This window comes from Lactuca virosa, chromosome 5, assembly GCF_052849685.1.
Source record: "Lactuca virosa cultivar CGN04683 chromosome 5, Lactuca_virosa_CGN04683_v6, whole genome shotgun sequence".
Classification (NCBI taxonomy): Eukaryota; Viridiplantae; Streptophyta; class Magnoliopsida; order Asterales; family Asteraceae; genus Lactuca; species Lactuca virosa.
Genome location: NC_136430.1, coordinates 217,639,008 through 217,654,204, shown reverse-complemented (window position 1 = coordinate 217,654,204; position 15,197 = coordinate 217,639,008). Strand labels below are relative to the sequence as shown.

The 15,197-nt window shown below is 38.5% G+C and overlaps 1 protein-coding gene across 1 annotated transcript; it reads right to left on the bottom strand.

Annotated features, from left to right (window-relative positions):
* Positions 1–5,051: 5,051 nt before the first annotated feature.
* LOC145117707 (F-box/LRR-repeat protein At3g26922-like) lies at positions 5,052–6,782 on the bottom strand. Its single transcript, XM_079054016.1, has 3 exons — positions 5,801–6,782; positions 5,544–5,690; positions 5,052–5,349 (listed from the first exon to the last, which is right to left on the bottom strand). The coding sequence occupies exons 1-3, from the start codon at positions 6,728–6,730 to the stop codon at positions 5,158–5,160; spliced, it is 1,269 nt and encodes a 422-aa protein (XP_078910142.1). The 5' UTR covers positions 6,731–6,782; the 3' UTR covers positions 5,052–5,157.
* Between the last annotated feature and the right edge of the window lie 8,415 nt (positions 6,783–15,197).

Genomic DNA, 15,197 nt, shown 5'->3' with positions numbered 1-15,197 from the left:
AATAACCAAAACTAGTGGGCCGACATTAGTGCCTACGACCCATGGGTACAGTGAGGCGAAACTCACATCGAATGTAGAAGCTCACTGAAAGAAATCCCTAGCTGCTTCCCTGCCGGCTTCCCGAGCTATCAAAACCAACAACACACCCAATTAGCAATTGGGTTCCATGCTATAATCCATAATCCTTTCTTGGGGTGAAATGACCATTTTACCCCTGACCCAACATAAACCAAAACTGAGGCCCAAAACCAAAAGATCCACAAAGGCCCACTAATGGACCAATTTTCCAAATTGGGCCCAACCCCTTATGGTTCTTATCCTAAGCCCATAATTTTCTTAATTAAACTTCTGATTACTAGGGGTGAGCACGGTGCGGTTCGGTGCGGTTATTAGCTAAAACCTCACCACTAACCGCAAATGCGGTTAATCCATTGGTGCGGTTATTTTTGCGGTGCGGTTAGGCGGTTATTTTTGCGGTGCGGTTTTATTTTTTTTGTGTTGCGGTTATTAACCGCATGGAATTTGGTGCAGTTATTTTGTGTGATTTTTAACCATAGTTTAGAGCTCAAACGGTTTTAAGAGTTCAAACATATTACTTATAATAATAAAAAAACGATAAGTTATAAGACAATTAACTTAAATCACAAATAACTAATATCTTAAAAACGTCAAATCAATAGTAATTAACAATAAATATCTTAAAATTGTCAAATTTCACCATTTTTCAAAGTTGAAAATAACAAAAAACCAACATTTTTGTTTTCTAGTATTTTATCATTGTTTCATCCATGAAACTTGTCTTATTTTTAATATTTAATATATTAATAATTAATAAAAAAATTGTATAAAATATATGCGGTGCGGTGCGGTTTTTTTTTTCGGTTTTTGAAGACTAATAACCGCACCGCACCGCAAATTTGCGGTTTTTGAAAAATAGAAAACCTCACCATCGGTTTTTATTGCGGTTGCGGTTTATCGGTTGCGGTTTATGCGGTTTTTACGATTAATTTTAGGTGCGGTGCGGTTTTTGCTCACCCCTACTGATTACCTCAAGTATCCCTTGGGATAAACTTTTTCAAAGACATGAATCGAAGGTCAAAGTCAACGGTCCAAGTTGACCCAACTTGCCGAGTTGTCCTTCAACTCGTCGAGTTTCTCCATCAACTGCACAGATCGGGAAAAATCAAGTCAACTCGCCGAGTTGACCAACAAACTCGTCGAGTTCTCCCAAGAACCAACAACTTAATGCATTAAGCTGCCTTCAACGAGTCCAAGAGCTCCAAAGCTCAGATATCGACCAAAATGAGATCAAGAAGGGTTAAGTTTCCAACTTTACCCCTAGGAACCACCTAAAAGGGGTCCAAACCCAAACCTTAGACTTAAAAGAGTGAGGGCTTAATCATTAAGCACTTAATCATCAAGGACAAAACCCCAAAATGCAGATCTGACCCCATAAGGCTAGATGGCCACATAAAGTTTCCAACTTTACGCTTAAGCATGACTAGGAGGAGCCCAAAAGCTCAAAAAGGGATAAATGAAAGACTTAATGAATGCATGAAGCCCTTAAATCCATAAAGTTTGCACCTTTATGCTAAAAGAGCTCATGTAGACCTTAGATCTGAAAGAATAATCATTTGGGACGTCCTAATCCCCAACATCCACCCAACCATGTCTAAAAAATCATAAAATCTAACCCAATAAGAGATCTAAGCAATGTGAGAACTTGATACCTCAAAAACTTGGCAAATGAGACATAGATTTTGGATCCAAGACTTTCTTCTTCAAGCCAAGCAACTCCTAATTCCTTAGCTCCTTCAACAAGCACCAAAATGAACTCCCAAGGCTCTCCCCAAGCTCTCACACTCAACAATGGAAGATAAGGCTTGATTTTAGGGTATCTGGACAGAAAAGGCTGGTAAGGAGGCCAGCCAAAGAACTTAAGACCTTTAAATGGGGTGCAACACCCAAAAAATTAGGGTTTCACAATCAACGTCCAACTCGTCGAGTTCCCTTCACCAACTCGCCGAGTAGGCTCACAAAAACGCGCGCCCCAAAAGCCTCCAACACGTCGAGTTTCCCACCATCAACTCGCCATGTTGGTCCCTAGGAAAGAGAATTTATTTCCATAATTAATCTTTTAGATTCCGGGTGTTACAAACGTTCATTTTTTTTTAATTTTTTAATTTTTTAATTTTTAGTTTTTACCTTTCAAACACTATTAAACATATTCTATAAACACCACAATTTTCTTTCATTTTACTCACACAATTCCCCTCTCATTTTATTCACAATCAAACACTTGTTTTGCTTGATAATTCAAAACCAACGACTCCTAAAAGGATGAATTGGTCATAAAAAGAAGAAGAGAACTTAGCACTAGCATGGGTGACGGTTTCTGAAGACCCAGATGCTATAATGCCTCCTAATTTTTGGGTAAAAATTGGAAACGTTTTCCATGATTTAATGGGTTGCCGAAGTCGTAGTCTTGATGAAATATGTTCGAAGTTTCGCGATATGAGGGTCAAATGCCTTAAGTTCGATGAAATTTATAACTTTGTTATAAACAACGTACACGAAGGTGAGCCGTTTGCTGTGGCCATGCACCGATATGAAGACACGAAACACATACCGTTTAAACACGTCAAAGTTTGACTAAAATTGAAGGAGTGCCCAAAATTCAGTCATTAAAAATCATAAGGTTTAAAAACTAGTTTAAGTTGTTTGTGGTTGCATTTTTATGTTTTTTTATTTATTTTATTTTATGTTGTGTGTTTTAAAATAATGTAATGTTTGTTTAAAAAATATATGTTTTATTGTGTTTTTTTTAATGTAATGTGGTATTTTAATTTAATGGAAAACTAGTATTTAAAAAAAGTATGATTTTAATGTATTTTTGAATTTAATTAAAAAATGAGGTGCAGTGGTGTGTTTAGTGGTAGGTATCCCATTATTAGTGGTAGGGAGTGTGGTGATGATGTGACACCCACTACTATAAGGTCATCCGTTATACCCACCACTAACCATTATAGTGGTGGGTGTTACATCATCACCACATTCAACCACTAAACCTATGAGATACCCACCACTATATTCCTCTTATTTTTTTATTTTTAAATTAAAAAATATATATATTTTATTGTAGAGAGAGGATAAGAGAGTTAGACCCCGTTTGATAGACATATTTCCAGCTCCAAACAAATCTTTCTGACTAAATGGACCGGAAAGACTGTTTGATATGCACAAAAAATAGGTATTTCCCAGTAAGATATGTCTTTCCAAGAAAGCTCAAAAATCATATCTTTCTGGCTGAAGAGGCTGGAAAGACAATTGTACCCCAAACTCTGCCTCTTTCTTTCTTGGATTATTAGTTTCTTTTAATTTTTTTTATTGGATTATTATATAGTAATAAATATTATTTTTCATATATAATATTTATGTATTAATTAATATTATTTTATTGGATTATTAATTTATTTTAAATAATTCTTTTTCTATTTCCTTTTTATGGATTAATTCTTTTTATTGGATTTTAAATGATTATTTTGTAACTTCATCCATCACAATATAGAAAAGCAGGGTAATATTATCATTTTTCATCATTCAGCACAATAAATAAGATGTATAATCAAACAACATGGTTTCTTTCCCAGTCAGAAAACTTTTCCATACAACACTTTCCCAGAAAACATTTTCTCGGACAGAAACTATCAAACGGGACCTTAGAGAGATAGAGAGAGAAAGAAAGAATTGTATTGGACGTTTGAAATCGTTGTCCGGAGCACGAAGGGCCACAGCCACGACCCACCGGGATGGCGTGCACGGTCATGGTTTGTGGCTACCTAGACCACGACCTCGTTCGTGGCCATCATACCGAAAGGTCTAATGGTTAGTGATGAGTATAAATGATGGTCTAAAGTAGAGTTTATTGGAGTGTTTTAGGATTGATTAGAGTAAACCATGGTGGGATCATGTAGGCTCGTGCAATACGAGTTATGCAATGAGCTTTTCCAAGTGAACCAAACGAAAGAACCGTGGGCATACCCTCGAGTGTAATTAGAGCCACCAGATTCTTGGCCCATTTCACATCAACTTTCTCATAGGCACAACCAAATAGACAGTAACAGGATCTATATCCGTGTATATTTGGGATGGAAATGGGCAACTTGAGTTTGTATGGGGAAAATACTTATGTATAACAAGAAAAACATTCTTATCTTTCCTACAGAAACGATGCGACACGGATGCAAGGGAAGTACAATCAACTAAAAAGTAAATCCCACATTGACAATTGAAAAAAAATAATAATAACTTTGAACCTTTCATATTTGAAGAAGTTGGAGATAAAAGGCGAATTGGAACCTTATAAGGATATTAGCGGTTCAACGAGTTCTCTTTAATTAAAAACAGGGTTGGAAATATAACAAAATGCCAATCATACCCTTACACTTACATCCATTTTATTTCCCCAATCCCCTTTTCAATTCCATTATAATTTTCTTTCATAAAATAAAAATAAAAAACGTACTTTGACTTCTATACAAAATGAGATCATTTTTTGCTTACAAAAAGTCAAAAAGTTCACGAAGTATGTAATGTCTCCAAATAAGAGTCCCACATCCAAAATGATCTTCAATGGAGACTACGTTTGTGTTAACTCTTCATCCCTCTATTATACATATATAATATCTTACATACATACATACCTACATATCTGTCATATTATTGTAACAGACTAGAGATTTAGAATGAAATTAGATACTGGTAATTGAATGATTCAATGATCTAAACTCTAAAGGTGTAACCTCTTATTTATACCTAGCTAGCACCGACCAAACTAGGAAAGACAAGAATGCCCCTAGCTAAGGAAGTCAAACATAGGACCAGTCAATAGTCAACTCCTTCTCTAATACTCCCAAGTGTAACAATTATACATACTAATGTTTGTAATTACACTTGCTAGGTTTTTATTAAACAATTTGCAAAACCAAATAAGTATTTTCTACTTAAAGTTGAAAATGAAGCAAAAATCCAAATCCAAAAACATCCACATAAGACAAAGAAATCTAGTTACCCCATCACATGGATAGGTAGGTACTACTTCAAGTTTACCATAATGCTTGTAAAACCAGTTCTTCAAAACAGTAATTAGTTTGACAATTACAACCAATAAGGGAACCTGTCCCCAAAATCACCCCAAGTGAAAAACAAATGCAATAAATCTTCAAACCAGTCTATAACTAGTTTCGGTTTTTCTCCATTGAATTCGAAAAACTCGACCCTTTCCACATCACTAGTCAAGATTTCCCTTGTTTCAGCTTCATCCAACCACTCGTATTTTTCATCAAAATCCTAGATCATCATACAAAAGCATAATTTTTTCATGTTAGATGTGAAAATCCAATTGTTTTTCTTAAAAGGATAATGTAAAGATCCCCAATTCAAATCCTTTTAAGATTGTGTCTAGACTCTAGGCCTCATGTTACACAAAATGCAACAAGCATCAAGGAAAGCGATACATTTAAAAAAAAATGATAAGAGAATACCTGTTTAATGATCAACTTGAGCGACTCCAATTTGGGATAATATTTGAGAACTTTGTTGAAGTTCTCCATGGTGAAGGCATCCATAGTTGTTTTAATCACCAAAGTCTTCAGATTAGGTAAAACCGGATCACGTGCAGCATAAATGCACTACAATAATGACAAAGATTTGATAAAAACACAATCATAATTTCAAACAAAAGTAAATAAGTATCATAAACCCAAATGAAAAATTGGGGAAAAAGAGAATAAGCATCTACCTCAAGGAAGAAGAAGAGGTCGATAGACAAATGTTCCACACGAGAAATTCCAGGAAACAACACAGATTTGGTAATCCCCTCAAATTTAGGCTGAATCACAACTACCTTCAAGGAGTCTAGACATTCAAAGAAAATGCGATAAGCTATATTACCTGTTAAATCCATATCCACCAGTTTTGGGCAACAAATCTTAATGCCACTGCACATTAGCAAATTTTCGTTATTGTCAATTCTCAGCCTTTTGAGATTCGGATTTGAAATACGTAGAAGAGCAAGTTCGTTCATGAAGCAGCATATCAAACTCAACTCCTCAAGCAACGGGCAGCTTTCAAGAAAATTATTAATCAAATTATCGTCTTCCAAGTCAACGTAGGTCAAATCAAGAACCCTAAGTGCCGGAAACCCCATAATATTAGGCAACCTTAGAAGACGAGCCGATAAATACAACTTTAATACCTCCAATGAACCACAAGTCGCCAGACAATGGGGCATCTCGAATACATCGGTAAGCTTATTAGGGTGTAACTCCAAGTGAAGTTCTTTGACATTTTTCCGAACTGCCACATGAATCCACCGCCAGACTGTTGACATACAGTAGTAATCACCACAATATAGACGAAAGCTATCCAAATTGACGGTTATGTTTGCTAGAACCCAATACACAAACTCTATGAATTTGGTTTTTTTTAATTCACGTCTGTAACGTATGTGTAAAGAGGGAACTGCAGTCCACAAATACTTCCATCGTCTGGACAATATGCTGCTCCGAATTACTTCTTCTGTAGATAAAAGACGGGAGAGAATCAAAAGAAGAATTGCATCCGGCATGCTACTGATGAAATCGACATCATCTTCGAAATTTGATGCCTTTGGTGGCTCTGATTTCTCCATCCACTTTCCTTTTGGTGATGTGAGTAAAAAGTTGTTCATAGGAGCTTCCCTATTGACTGTAAAGGAGTACTCTCTCTCTCTCTCTCTCTCCACATTTTTTTTTCTATATTTGTATTAATACCATTTTTATATATAAATTAGGGTTGTCAAAATTATAATATGAAAACCAACAAACATTACAAACCAAACCAAAAAAGTTGGTAGCACAAAGCTTAGTGAGTTTTACAAAATATTTCATACATCACAGCATATAACAACACTCCTGAAATATCAACAGTTCCGAATATCACATATAACACACAATATAACAACTATGAGTGTCACACCCATGAAGTTCGAGCCAATTTAAAACTTTTTAAATCATTTAAAACCATTCAGTTATTACAATTTGTTTTCAAAATAGTTTATACATCAGAGTTCCCAGAAATCATAATCATCAATTGAGGAAGTGTACGGTCACGCCTTCGCCTCCCCGCGGCCATCCGTTGAACCTGAAACAATAAACTGAACTGTAAGCCCGAAAGCTTAGTGAGTTGCCCCCAAAATACCAACCTCATATAACCATAATCATATCATATCAACAAATACAGAACAACATGCATACTGAACCCTCAGCTTGACTGGACCGCCTTGCAAGGCCTACAGTCTACCTGGATCTATCTCGAGCCTTCGGTATGACTGGACAGTCATGCAGGTTCACAGTCTATCCGGACCGCTCGTCGGGTATGTTGGCCTCAACCGCACGAAGCAGGACCCTGCCTCAACCCACCCATCAACAATAACCATGTGCACATAAATAACATATACTGACATATATATAACAGTCATACCGATCTAACAGATCATCAATCATAGCAACATCCTATAACCAGGATACCGACCTAACCAGGTCACTAACATAGCATCATCTTATATACCAGGATACCAATCTAATAGATCATAATAGCATAACATCATCCTAAACAGGATACTGACCTAACCGGTCACTAGCATAACATCATCCTGTATACTAGGATACCGATTTAACAGAATCATAATAGCATAGCAACATCCTAAACAGGATACTGACCTAACCGATCACTAGCATAACATCATCCTATATACCAAGATACAGATCTAACAAACCCATAATAGCATAGCAACATCCTAAACAGGATACTGACCTAACCGGTCACTAGCATAACATCATCCTATATACCAGGATACCGATCTAACAAACCCATAAGTATATCATGCGAATACCCGAATACAAATCCGATAAAGGGTCGGCCTTGGTGCCGTAGACCCTGTTGATATAGTGAGGATAATTCACCTTGCAACTGCCGAACTGAAACACGAGAACACTGGCCCGAATCACTGCTCCAAACTCCAACACCTGATGCCATCAATGAACCATGACATAAATATCTAAAATACCATAACACCCCTGAAGGTAAAACAGGTCAAAGTCAAAGTCCTAGCCAAAGTCAACCTTCCTGATTGACTCTACTCGCCGAGTCAACCCGTCGACTCGCCGAGTCAACCCGTCGACTCGCCGAGTCAACCCGTCGACTCGCCGAGTTCCCAACTTCAGAATACTCTTATATCACAACTCGACTCGCCGAGTCACTCCATGACTCGTCGAGTTTAACGATCTCTGAGTCCTATCATGACCAACTCACTGAGTCACCACTCAACTCACTGATCTGAGTCTTAACCAGAAGAGGTTGGGGTTTTGCGTTTTGACTCGCCGAGTCCAAGAACAGACTCGCCGAGTCCACGACAATCTTGAACAGACTCGCCGAGTTGTTCCTCCAACTCGTCGAGTTCATGCCTATCTTCAAACGACTCGCCGAGTCCAAGAACAGACTCGCCGAGTCTCTTCAGTCCTTTATTCATGCAGAGACTTTTCGAGTCATGCAGGGGCTCCAAACTGTAGATCCACACTTCTAGGTCATGACTCTCACGTAAAGTTGCAAACTTTACGTGAATACAAGGTGTTATAAGCCCAAATCACTCTAGGGCTAAGGTTTAAGACAATGATGCTTCACCAACAAGCCAAGGGCTGATACTTTGAGAGGTTCTGGACCAAGACAAGTCTAGATCTGAAGTAGCAACCTCAGATCTAGACCCCTAACCCGAATTAGATCCTTAACATGCCAAAATGGCCCCAAATATCATTCTAGAATAGATATAAATGCAATAGAGTCAAGGTAACAGCTTGTTACCTCTAAAATGTGCCCAAGCTGAAGTAGATTCTAGATCTACACCAATCCCTTGATGCTCTACACTTTGATTTACAAGCCTTCTTTGCTAGAATCTCCTTCCAAAGCTTCCAAGTTCACTCCATAGGCTCACACACGATTCCAGGGTTTTCTGACTCTCAAGGGGGGGGGGGGTGACAAAGAGGCTGAGGTGAGGACTTAAGGTCCTTTAAATAGGGTGCAAGCCCTGATATTAGGGTTTTCTCTTCCCAACACCAACTCGTCGAGTCCAGCTTCCGACTCGGCGAGTTGGTCACTTAATTCGCGACCAAAACCCGATCCGACTCGACGAGTACTCGCACCTACTCGTCGAGTAGCTTCTTCAATGTACACTTTAAGCCCTTATATCATATTTCTGAAATTTGGGATGTTACAATGAGTTTTCAGCAACTCTCAGAACTATCAGCAGTCCCATGTGGGCTCACGGCATGCCCTATGGTTTAACAGCACACCTCCCAGGTTATCAGCAACCTTGGGGACTACCAGCAGTCCCATGGACTTACAGCAGTCCAGGAGTTATCAACAACTTAGTTCACATATAACAACTATCAACAGTTAAGACCCAACTAGTCAACATGCATATACTACCACACATACAAGTATAGTGAGAGTACTCACCTTGCAAGTAGCAGCTACACAACACAACTCTTCCCCAACAAGGATTGATCCTACATGACACTTAACAGCAATAAAGAGTACCCTCTCAGTCTATAATCCAAAATCCTTAATTGACCAATAGTCAACCTTGGTCAAAAAGTCAACCATGGTCAACCTTAGCCAACGGTCACGTCTTGAACACCCATAGGTCACGTCGTAACCAAAACCGGACAAAACAGTCGCGAATGCTCATTTCTCACTTCCCGCGATGCGACATGCTACTCCTCACGTCGTGAGATCCACTCTGACCAGCTTTGAGCATTAAGTTCTTAATCCCTTAAGCCATTCCTTGAGACTTTCCAGATGGTCTTCCCCAACCCTAAGGACCATAAAAATCGCAACTTTTTCAATCATGCATGTCCAATGCATGACTTGAACACTAACCAGGTCAAAAAGAGAAAAAAAGGGATCAAGACTCATGCTTGGAGTCTAAAACCAACACCAAACCTCAGATCTGTAACTTATACTAAAGATAAAGCCTCAATGATCCATAAAGTTGCTAACTTTATGGATCCCATGCATGCTACCCAACCTAACCATGAAAAGAGAAGCATAAATCTTAGATCCAACATGGATAAGAGATAAAGGTAAGAGCTTTAAGACTTACAAAGGTCCAAAAGCACAACAAGATGATGAGGTAGGAGCTTGATTGCCAAAATGGATGCACCCAAGGAGTCTTCTTCTTCTTCTAAGAGCCAAAACCACCAAAAGAGCTCTTCAAGGTCACTAATGGAGGCTAAAAACGATTTGGGCAGGAAGGAGATGATGGAGGTTAAGGGTGTTCAAATCCTAGCCTCATATTTCCCTTAAATAGGGCACAAAATACGGGTTTAGGGCATATCCACTCTCACGTCGTAACAACCTATGTGTCACGTCATGAGCCACAAAGATAGACATGCGTCTCAACCCCGTGTCACGTCGTGAGGCTCCCCCCACCCCCACGTCGTGACCCATGGTTTTTCCCAAAAATATTGTCCTTAACTCCTTAATTCCCCACACTGATCCATTCTGGAAATCGGGTGTTATAATTCTCTCCCACTTAATTTAGATTTCGCCCTTAAAATATGACCTTAACAATCATTCTAAAACGGCCCCCTCCGAAATCCCCTTGAGGGATCTTACCAGACCACCTACTTCTTACTCAAGCCATGCCACCCTGGGTGCCCAAAACTTTAACTAAAACCCAAAAATTCCCAAAACCAGGCGCGTATGCCAAACCTGAGCGGAGGCTCCCCCAAGGTCAAAATTACGTCTGCTGATAGAGAATGAAGGTCAACACATCACACCCAACTGATTCAAGAAGGGTTGGCTCCCATGCTTATAACTTAACTTCCACGAACATGTATGTCTCCCAGGCAGACAAGGCCTCCCTCAACCTCAATCATGTTGAACAAATCTCAAAGGTCTGATCCCAAACAAAACCATTCCCAACCTTATACCGTCCCACTGACAGCAAAAGACAGGAATCCACAATTAACTATGAAAATTGCCAACCTTGCTTACCGCAAAAAAAAAGATGTCATGATTTAGGGTCCTTAACTGCAAATCCAAACTATTGACATGCTGAAACTAATCCTCTGCTCCCACGAGCGCAACCATGACCAATATCAACCTCATGTGACACTCGGTCTCCCTGAACAACACAAGTGCACATTCATCTGCCAAGACTCTCAAGGGTCTTATAACCACCCGCACCACCGCCTCCTGGTGTTCCCAACTAGCATACCACTGCTCCTATGTCAATCTAAGCAACTATGGGTCATCAGCGTGCCAAGGACTATTAGCAGTCCTGGAGTTATCAGCAACTCTGAAAATACTCATAACAGCTACCATCTACTAAGACTCAGCTAGTATACCATGCATACCACTATGACATAGGTAATAGGGAGAGAGCTCGCATGAAACCTCATCATACAACGAACACGAGTCCAATAATAAGAATCCCAATAGTAAGTTGATAATATACCACCATGACTTTTCCATCAACACCATACAACTGTCTGACTCAACCTGCCGGTCACTGGGCTATCAGTGACAACCCTATACTGCTTAAGCACCCACCATTGCCACAAAATTAGCAAACTAATCCACGATTCTTTGCTACACAACTGCAAGCCCCACTAACAAAAGTGAAAACCATGATGGCTCACAGCATGTCGTGACGCCATCCAGCCTTTGGGATGAGGAGCTTAGAGCTCCTCACCGTTCCTACCATCACCCAACCACAAACATGGAGACTCATGACCAACATCCAACGGGCCGAAAGACACATTGCCATCATCCCATTGACTGGTAAGAACCCATACAACAACCCACTCAACACTCTGCCAAAATACATGAGCCACACCCTTCTGAGACACACACTTTTCTGCAAAGCAGCTTCCAATGACACATCGTCAAACGAACACATGTCACGTACCACAAGAACAACCTATCTAATCAACCTTTGATCCGACGTGAAACCACAACAATTCACACCCTCCATGAGGAAACATAACGCTCACCATCCGTCTGTGTTCCTTCTTAATAGCGACCTTACCCAAAAGGTGACGTACTATCGAGTTGAACGAAACAACAGACCTCAACCGGTATTAAACACATTCTTTTAATAACCACAACAAGATCCCACACCTTGAAGAAGCTGACCAGGTCCTGATATGGGCATATTTGGTTATAAAATTCATGCATTATCTTAATATTTTATGTTGATTTTATCTCATTTAATGAACAAAAGATGCTTAATTAGTTTTAAAATTTCATTTTCAGCAATAAAGACATGCTCGGAAGGAAAATGAAGTGGAATTGGCAATTGGAAGCTTGGATCTTGGATTTTGAAGAAAGAAGGATGTTGCTGGACAACTTGACCCCTCGTCAGTGTTTTGGCCATATCTCATGAACCAGAACTCCGATTGACTATATTCAAAATGTTCTGAAAAGTAGACATAATTTCGGACAACTTTTGTGTTTTGAGAAAATGTTGATTCCAAGTGAACTCGACGATTTGGGCCTCAACTAGATGAGTTGGTCAGAATGTTCCAAATTCGAAGATGCCTTGCCGTACACGCCGTATACGCGGATTGTAGAAAAAACTCGTCGAGTTATTCTTAAAAACTCGACGATTTGGGTTGATTTTTGGTAACTATAAATAGAGAACATCTATGCCCGAAACCCTAACACTTTTTGGAGGCTAGCTGTGATTATTGAAGATCAGAAAGGTTCTGGGAGGTTTAGTTTTCGAGATTCAACCTAAGAAGCAATTTAGAAGAGTTCAAAGGAAAATACGTATTCTTCTTTTCTTAATCTTTGTTTTGAACCATGTTTGAATCATTAGATTTTGAGTTTAGGTTATTACTTGCTGTAGATATGAGCTAAAAGCTTTATACTTCTGTTTGGATGAGATAATCTTATGAACATGGTTTGATTGATTGGTTGGATTAATATTGATTTGGTTATTCATCTTGTTAAGCTTGTTAAAGATCCTTATGTATTGATGATAAATATTTTCTGTTAATAAGTAAGTTATTGAGTTGCATGAACATCTTCTTGATTGCTTGAATCATATAGTTTTGTGAACACAAGATTGTATGCCTAGGAATAGTGAACATGAAACTAGGGTTAACTAGAAAAATATGTAAATCAATGTGTCAGCATGTGTGATGAACAACCACATATGAGTTGATTGAATTGAACAAATTTGATTAGCTATTATTACAAGTCTTACTTGATACGCATTGAACACTAGGAAACTTGTTAGTTCAATCAACTGGCCACTGTTTGAATTAACTTGTCTACTAAAGGATTGGTAATAGTGAACATGAACCCAATCACATTAGGAATCGGTAACCACTGACATATTGATCCATTTCACTTGCCATGAAATCAACCATAGTAATAAGTGAATTGAATCTGAACAGAAGTCTCTTTTATCATTGAATCTAGTCATCATTTATTGTTCTCCTTTAGTTGTTAATTGTTCTTTGTTTTAAGTGCTTAGTAATTACTTAAGTTTCTAGTCTTGCAAAACTAGAGAAAACCCATTTTTATTACTTGTTTTATTTAGATAATATTAGCATTTATTTTAATTGTTTACCGTTCCCTGTGTTCGATACCCTACTTACTTGAACTAAACTGCTAATCAATAGGTACACTGCCTTTCATGTGTTTGTCTTTGTGTTTAAGTTAGTAGGATTAAAACTAATGCATTCCACACACATCAAATTTTTGGCGCCGTTGTCGGGGAACAATTCAAATAGTTAATTTTATTTGCTAATTGTTATCGTTTTTAATTTTTTTTTATATTTAGTTTAATTTTAATTTTAATTTTTATTTATTATGTATTTTCCAAATCTCGATGCTCTTGATGCTTTTCTTGAGGAAGTAGTACAGGAAATTGAGCAAGAAGATAAGGAGTATGACTCAGATGAAGATTTGATGAAATTTGGAAGATGGTTAGATAACATCTTGTCTAACGAACAAGAACAATCTGAGTCACAAGAGCTAAAGTTACAAGATGAAGAATTTAATCCAGAAAAAGATTTGGAGGAGCTGGAAAGGTTGCTAGCAGAGAGGTCGGACGAAGAACAAGAACAAGCTGAATTGCAGGAACCAAGTTGTGGTTTGACCGTTACAACGATGTGGCCCCCTGTATTTCCGGTTTGTGTTTCGAAGCATGGGGTGACGATTCCAACTTTGGAGAAAGTTCTGAAGCGCGATCCATTTCTGATTAGTATCCAACCGGTTCCAACCTTTGTCAAAATTCTTGGGTTTTATGAATTCAAGCACGTTTGGCCAATTTTTGAAGCAAAGAGCCAAATTTTACAAATTGGTCCAAAGAAAATATTTAATGCAATGGATGGATTGACATTGAGTTTATTGGAAGTTTATTAAGTTGGGAGTCCAGCTCAAGACTCGCACAAAAAGAAGCGCTTGCGGGAGACAACCCGTCATTGGAGTTTACTTTTATTTTTATTTTTCTTTTTATTTTGTGTGTTTGGTTTGGTTTGTTTCTAAACTTATAGTTCATTAGGGTAATGTAGGAATGCTAATTAGATGTTTTTTTCCTGTTATTATGTAGTTTTTTGTCTTTGATCTTTGTAGAAGTTAGGGTGAGATTAGAGCGATTTCTTAAAGCGTGAGGGAAATAAAGTGAGGGGTCGAGTCGTTTACGAGAATATTAGAAGATTTGAGTGATTTGTTGAGTCCGGTGTTTATAATGGTTAAAAAGGAGTCTCGTCACTGAATAGTATAAGGAGGTGTATTAACTTAATACCCTCTTTGACCACAAAATCAGAACTGAAGCAGAAAGAAGAAAATCACGTTCAGCACCTTAAACTCGTCGAGTGCTCTCTTACAACTCGATGAGTCCAACAGAAAATTCGCGATTTCTGTCCATATCACGATTCAACTCGACAAGTCTCCACATAAAACTCGGCGTGTTGCTCATTCTTTTATCTTTGAGTCGACGATTTGATTCCATTCGAAGCGGGCATTGCCTATATTTTTGAAGATCATTTTTCGAGCATTTCCAAGAAGCTTTTTCCAGTATATTTGGAGCTGAACCACACGAGATTTTGACACCCAAGGCATGTATGAGCTGTTCCCACGCC